Source organism: Crassostrea angulata, chromosome 8 (genome assembly GCF_025612915.1).
Source record: "Crassostrea angulata isolate pt1a10 chromosome 8, ASM2561291v2, whole genome shotgun sequence".
Lineage (NCBI taxonomy): Eukaryota > Metazoa > Mollusca > Bivalvia > Ostreida > Ostreidae > Magallana > Magallana angulata.
Window position 1 is genome coordinate 57,820,683 of NC_069118.1, and position 7,774 is coordinate 57,828,456.

Genomic DNA, 7,774 nt, shown 5'->3' on the forward strand with positions numbered 1-7,774 from the left:
GAGAGAGTCGGTACCCCCTGAAAAACTCAATTTTCTTACTTATGTAGTAAATTTGCCGAAAATATGACTCGGACCTCCTCTGGAAAAAAAATTCTGGATCCGCGCATGCATTTTACACTGAAATGAAGAGTAATTGTGCTATTTTATTCACCCTTCGTCTTACTTCTTGTGACCTTTGACCTCATCCACTTGTCAGCATGTTTAATCTTCACAATGTTAACCAACATCAATGACTTAAGTCTTAAAATACAATAGTTTGACAGAACACTTACTGACATATTAACCTATTGACCCATCAACCTTTTGAACTGGAAATATACAGGGGTCATGCTATAACAATGGGCAACCTGCTTACAGAGTATGGCTAAAATAAATCATCGATCCATAACCTGAGAAGATTGCTCACTTCTTCGATGGGACCTGGTCATCTCAGATGCAACAATCAGCATTGCTTCAAAATAGTCTTAGAATTAAATGTTACAAAGTTTAAAATTTCCAACTGATAATACCAACATTTAGACATTTTGCTCCATCCAATTAAATCTGAAAATCCAATTTATTTTTTTATATTTAACGCAAATATTTAATTTGTAATAAAACACCAAAATCCCTTTGATTAGGTAATGAAATTATTAAAACAAGATCACATAATTGTATACAAATCATTTATTATACACAATGATATACTCATCCAACAGAATGACATAAATTAAATGGGTTTTTCTTCAAACATTCACTTGTTCTCATTCTTGATATACAATGTTCATTAAACAGAATGTTTGATTGTATTCTTTTCAACTTTTAATGACAAGCATATATATATATATACACATGTATATATAATAGTTTGTTTGGAAAGTAAAATATTTATGCTGTCATTTTTTTACCATTAAAATCACTGCACAAAAACAATGAGCTTGTTACGATTTCCATAGAGAAACTAAACAATAGTATTGTTGGTATGTAAAGAATATATGAAGGTGTTTATTTATTAACATAAACTAATTATATAATACAGATAATTAACTGTTATACACAAACAAGTATAATATATACAGTCAGTTAGTCAACATGTAATACATATAAACAATGTTACACTGCTGTGTAATGTTCTACACATATTGTATTTTCTTCACTTTACCTGTGAATACCTCAGTCACAAAGAGGTTGTCTCTGGTGTCCACACATAAACCGTATGGATTCTGTAAATGACAGTTGTCAATGTAGCGGAGGAACTGTCCGTCCTGATCCAGGATGTGGATACGGTCGTTGTTAGTGTCTGCTGTCAGGATGCGACCCTGGCTGTCTGTTGTGATGCCGAATGGATAGAATGGTCCCTTGGTAGTAGAGGGAGGACCAGTGTAGGTAAACCGGAGTTTCCCGGCCTGATTGACCACCACTACTGCACCGGCTCCATTGTCTGACACACAGATATCTAGGTTCCTGTTCTCACTGATGTATCCACCAGATGAATAGAGAGGTTGTCCTTTGTCGTCGTACTGAATACTTTGTTTCTCTGTGGAGCCAGAGTAACACACAACTTTTGTTTGTTTATCATCATCACTGTTCATGACAACCAGGAGGTCATCAGAGGAGGTACTACAGACATTGAGAGGTCCCCACCCCTGTAGTCTGATCACTGTCTGTATCTGTGTATTCTTCACTATGTTCACAGTTCTATCATCGTAATCAGTATAAACTAGATCCCCACTCCTTGTCACTGCTATGTCATATGGTTCGTTCCCTGACTTGGTTTGGACTGACTTCACTAGTTCCCCACGGAGGTTGTACAGTCTCATGATGTTGTCACCACACGTCCACATCTCCTCATCACTCAGACAGGACACACTGCGTAATGGATTAAATTCTCTATACTTGGGGTCTATCTGTGTGATGATCCGTGGTACATCAATGAGCGGTCTGTCCGGGGGAGAGGACTCAGCACCGGGAGATTCCATGGTGTAGCCATGTTCTTCTGTTTTGATAGATGACGCTGACAGAGAACCAAACTGTTGATAAAGCTGTTCTTTGTTGATCTTCTGAGGGGTAAAACTTGGTAAGGACACTGTGAGTTTAGGAGGCCATCTTCTGAATTCATCATTCCTGGATTTGTAGGCAGAGACACGGCTGACATCATTGGAGTCCAGTAACGTCTTTAGTTCAGTAATGGTCTGTGTGATTTCAGAAATGGTGTGTTTAATTTCATCTTCCTGTTTGTCTAAGACAGCCAGGTGTTTGGTGTCCGTTTCCTCCATGTTAGATTTCATGTTTCTGATAATGGTGTTTATTTCTCTGTGCAAGTCTTCTCCATGTTTGTCGATTTCTGTTGTTAATTTCTGGGAGTTTTCATTCAGAGCAGATTTTTGGACTTGGTTAATGGATGCAATCTGTTTGTATTTAAGATAAATGGATTTCTCTAGTTGTTGTAAATCTTTTTGAATTATTTCTTTCTTCTTGTCCATGGTTTTAGTTATTTCAATAAATTGATGGCCATTGTGTTCTTCAGAGGAAGCACATGTTGTACAAATAGGAATGTCACATTGTTTACAGTAACGTTCACATATTTCTGAGGGATGTTTTTGACACTTTGGAGTATATCCCCTCTTTTTAAATGGTACCACTTTGTGTTCTTTGGATTGATCAGATAAATGGTCCCCCTCACAGGCTTTACACAGATATTTGTTACAAATGACACAGTACATAGGGGGGCCCGGGGTCTCACAGAGATGACAACGTAACACATCCTGAAGGTTGTACTCAGGGTCCATGGTCAGACTCTATATTCGTGTTCTGAAAAATAAAACAAAAATTGGTTTAATTATATAAACAATAAAAATTACATGTAATAAGTGAGATGAGTTCTTAACAGATATTTTCTATCATCTTGCTTCAAATAACAACACCATTGTTTAAGGACAATTGCATTATCATTTTATTCAAAATTTAGAAATTTGAAGCACTGAATCTCTTTTGAAACTTAACTTCATTATTGAAAGACAAATTTATATAAGGAATAAGGAATCATTCTTTGAGTATTATAAGGTGATAATTTCGGTCGGGGCGTGATCAAATCCAATAAAGCCCGAAGGGCTTTATGATAGACCGACCGAAATTATTTCATAATATTCAAAGAATGATTCCTTATTACTTATATTTATATAATTTTAAGCCATCATACGATTATATATTTGAATATGAATAAGCAAACCCTGCTGGCGCCTCTATTTGGCGTCATTTGTATTATGGGTTATATAGTACAAAATCGATACGTAGTTTTATCACAGGCAAAGACACTGGAAAATGTAAATATATGAATATGAGTCCTAAAAAGTGCATTAATTTTGTCTTCATAAAAGTCTCATAATAGATAATTGCTTTTAAAACTTACTACTGCATCAAATAAATTCAAACAATCTTTACTATTAAAATATATTGTACACATATATTTGTTTGCGTTTTTTTTTATACTTTAATTGTTGTAAATTTTGTTACAATATTTCATTATATTAATTCTAAATAGTAGCATATTTAAAAAAAGATATATTTTTGTATACATTTTTAAATACAGTTTTCATTAGTAGTTACTAATAAATATTCCATTCCCTTACAGTTCAGATTTTATTTTAATAAACAAGAGGCCAATAGGCCTTGACGGTAACCTCCATGAGTACCACATACAAACTCGTTTAAGTCTCATATATGTATTTAGTGAAGTTTAATTCTGGAGTAGGAAATTTATAATATTGTACAGACCACCTCCCTACCTGAAATTTTTCAAAAAGGACCATGAAACCTATAACTTTTGCAAAAAGTTAAAATCATAATAGAGTGCATGACCTGATATTGAAAAGATGCAAGATTCTGATATAAAATAATTTCCCCATTTTTGTTAACTTTCAAGATATGTTTTATGTGCATATGTTTTCATAGATAAACTGAACTCTTTCCAAATGGTTTTACAATGTCTTAACTTTGATAGACAGCTTCATTCTTTCTCTTTTTTAAATATGTGAATTTGCTTATCTCTTTCATAGAATTTCCTGAGCAGCATAAAATAATAAGACACATTTATAACCCCACCTCAGCCGTAACCCTTGCCTTACATGTATATGTAGGTGACATGATATATCATTAAAGATGACAGCTTAAAGTTTTTTTCCTAAATATGCAGTCAGTTTTTATTTTGTGTCAGCAGATGTTTTTTTAAACATTATAAATATTAACACTAATTGACCATTTTGGCCACACCCTGCATTAAGAACCTCTACCCTATACACTAGATGAATGTTTTGGCCCCGCCCTAGATGCAAATCCCTTCACTTGGAGACATGAAATTAAAAAAAAAATGATAGATGGCTTTTTTCCTTCTTTATAATAATGCAGTCAGCTTTTATTCAGTATCAGCAGAAGTAAAGAAGACTTCTTAAACATTTAAATGCTTGAACACTTTATGACTATTTTGGCCCTGCTCTAGAGTCAGAACCCCTACCTCAGGGGACATGAAATTTATGATTTTCATAGTGGGCTTCCTGGTCTAAAAAATTCTTTACTCAGTTTTCCTTACAGGTGAGTGGGAGTAGAGAAAATATTTTTTAAACATTATATGCATTTACAATAAACATCCACTTAGGCCCTACAGTCAAAACCCATACTCCAGGGGACATGAAATTTATAATTTTAGTAGAGAACATCCTGTTAACATAATTACTAAGTCAGTTTTTCATACAGATGTGTGAGAGTAGAGAAGAAGAATTTAAAACACAATATGCATTAACTCTATCTGGCCATATTGCCGCCCCCCCCCCCCCCCCACCTACGGGTTGAACCTCTGACCCAGGGGCCACGAGCTACACAATTTAGGCAGAGGAGTTCATGAGTAACCATGCATTTTGTTAATTTATTGTTAATTTAATGCAGACAGTGTCATGCAGGCACGACGGACGACGCACACCATATGACGACGAATGAAGACCATTTGCAATTGGTCACCTAAGTGACTCAGGTGACCTAAAAAATGCTACAGGTTGCTGTTTTTGTCCATTTTTGTTATTCAAACAAAAATCTGTTCATATTTTCTTCATTAATTTACTATTAAAGTAAGCTGATACATTTCAGCAATATTCATTGATATAGAACATTTATACTCAATGGAAACAAATTAAAGATTATAAGCATTAGATTTAAATTTTCAACAATCAGAAAATAACAGCTGACAATAATTAACCCATTTAACGATATACGCACCTTTATAAAGGCCTTTAACTCAAAATGGCGACATATCTTTAATGTTTACCATTTGTTTACACTTCCTTGTTGATGGTTCTCCCTGGCAGCCTGTAAAAATCACGTGATTGGTTTAAAGAAAACTTCCGGGTAACCCCAAAACGAGATTCAATACATCATGCGCTGATCGGGGTGGGGATGGGGGTCCGAAACATCCCCTCTTTTCGTTTTTTTTTCATTTCTTATTTATACACAGTGAAATTACCGAAAATATACACAGGCGCCTGTTTTAGACAGGAGGTGTATTTTCTATACACAATAGAACACCTCCTGTATGAAACAGGCGTTAAGCGCTTGTCAAAATTTACCCCTCGAAACCCTCCCCCCCCCCCCGGATCCGTGCATGATACTTTGTGCTACATGTAGTTAATTGTTAAAGGACAGTTAAGATAATCTTATTCATCTTAATTAAATTGTAAAAAGTTAATGAGTATCATGATAAACATGTACTAGCCGACAGAAATGAAGTCTGGCTTATGAATTTCAACATAACGTTTGACATATGAATATTGATGTTATAATATGTGTGTGATCGGAAGAACACTTTTGTGATTCCAATCTTATGAGTTGGTATATAAAATTAAACTCCCTGATGTGTAGGTCTCTATATCTCTTCTTCCACAGGCCTAGTTTTTCTCCGACTTCATCACGTTACTGTCGTCTGTTCTGTCTCTGTTGACTGGTCCTCTGTCTCTATATAAGAGGAACTGGGTGGTTTCGCCCTCGTTACACGCATGCTCTGAGATGTTTCGCCCCTGATTAAATACAAGTAAAAAATCATGTAAATAATTGAAGCATAGATAGGTTTTATCCGATTACCTGCAATTATATCTTTAAGAATCCGTAATGTACTATCAAATTATGGATTTTTTCAAATAGACAAACCATGAATTTAGTTTATTTTGCGACATTTTTTTGTCAATCTAAGTCTTGCAAATATATTTGATCCCAGTAAATGTTGTAGTTATGAATGCCCATTGGCGGATCCAGAGGGGGGGGGGGGGTCCGGGGGTTGGACCCCCCCTTTCTCTGGGACATATGATTTTTTTTTAAAACGTTTAATGCCTACATGTGTTTAAAGGCAATTTTTCCCATTTTTAATAGAAATACTGTAATTATCTCAAATAGATGCTTTTAAAATTGCTTATTTAGATAATTTCGTACGGCGTCCCATAATTTTGTTCTTATATGAAAAAAAAACTATCGATTTTTTATCGAAATAAAGTACATTGTACTCCCCTTCAGCATCTGGTGTTTACTACTACACTGAGTAAACATGTGGAAAATCAAAGAAAAAATACGAGACGTCGTCCTTTCAGAGTGCGCGCACAGTATTAGACTATATTTTTAAAACAGGAAATAGGGAAATATGTAATTTTATATACCAATCTGTACGAATGCGAGTGGACTTCAATAAAAAATGTAATAACATGTAGGATTTTTATTTATATTTGATAAATCGGTGTTAAAAACTTAAAATTTTACTAAAAATGGCATGTAGATAGGTAACACTTTTAAGATACATATCTCAAATAAACTACAATATCTCAGTGAATGTTCATTTTGGGGGGAACATTTTTGGCGGACTAATTACTGTGATGATGTAACAGATATACGTCATAACGTTTTTGACGTAATCAATGCCAGAAATCAACGCCGGGTCAAAGAATTCTCAGAATGAAGATGTAGATGGGTAACACAACTTGAAAATGGCCTCGCCAGGCTCAGGTAAATTACAAAATATAAATTGTGATCCAGGATCTTGCAATGATCTATTGAAGCTTTTTTTAAAATAATATGTATATGCATTGTTGGCAGTAAAACTGTATACATATATCTTCTATAGTCTGTCCCAAGTTATTTTTGCTGCATATTTGAACGATTTTTAATAAAAATACACATACCTGTGACTGAAGTGCAATTAAAATCGATGAAAGGGAAAATTCCCAAGATAACTTCATTCAAACATTATCATTTTTCCCTCGTAAAAATTCACAGGAACGAAAACAGATTTCCTACGGAGATTTATAATGGGGAATGTTGACATCTTTTCTCCATTCGGAAATACTCGGGACCCCTCGCGCAATTTTTCAACGTTATCATCCGGGCGTCTTCATCTCCTTGGCAATGGAAAAACCTCGTAGACTTTTTATTTTTAGCCGTGTACTGATACCCGACAAGCTAGAGGGGGCGTTTCAAAGGGGAAATCTTGGGATTTTTTCATACTATTGAATGAACATCGTCTGAACCAAGAGGTATTTATAAATATTGAATAATTTAAGAAAATATGCGGCAAAAATATCTTGGGACAGACTATATGTTTTACGGTGCGACCGTTGGGGCGAGCGCAGCATGTGATCAAACAATGAATTATGATAAATCAATGGAAATAAAATTAACAAATAAAATTAATAATGAATAAATTTGATTGCAAAATAAAATAAAACATACCTATTTTTTCAGTAAAATTTACATTATTCATAGTTTATAA

The 7,774-nt window shown here is 34.6% G+C and overlaps 1 protein-coding gene across 2 annotated transcripts; it reads right to left on the reverse strand.

Annotated features, from left to right (window-relative positions):
* Positions 1-718: 718 nt before the first annotated feature.
* Positions 719-5,579, reverse strand: LOC128158898 (uncharacterized). 2 transcript variants are annotated; one of them, XM_052821877.1, is made up of 3 exons: positions 5,245-5,579; positions 3,209-3,293; positions 719-2,790 (listed from the first exon to the last, which is right to left on the reverse strand). In XM_052821877.1, the coding sequence occupies exon 3, from the start codon at positions 2,766-2,768 to the stop codon at positions 1,113-1,115; it is 1,656 nt and encodes a 551-aa protein (XP_052677837.1). In that variant the 5' UTR covers positions 2,769-2,790; positions 3,209-3,293; positions 5,245-5,579; the 3' UTR covers positions 719-1,112. The 2 variants fall into 2 exon arrangements, with proteins under 2 accessions (XP_052677837.1, XP_052677836.1); XM_052821876.1 differs by lacking the exon at positions 3,209-3,293 and having other exon boundaries at positions 5,245-5,578.
* Between the last annotated feature and the right edge of the window lie 2,195 nt (positions 5,580-7,774).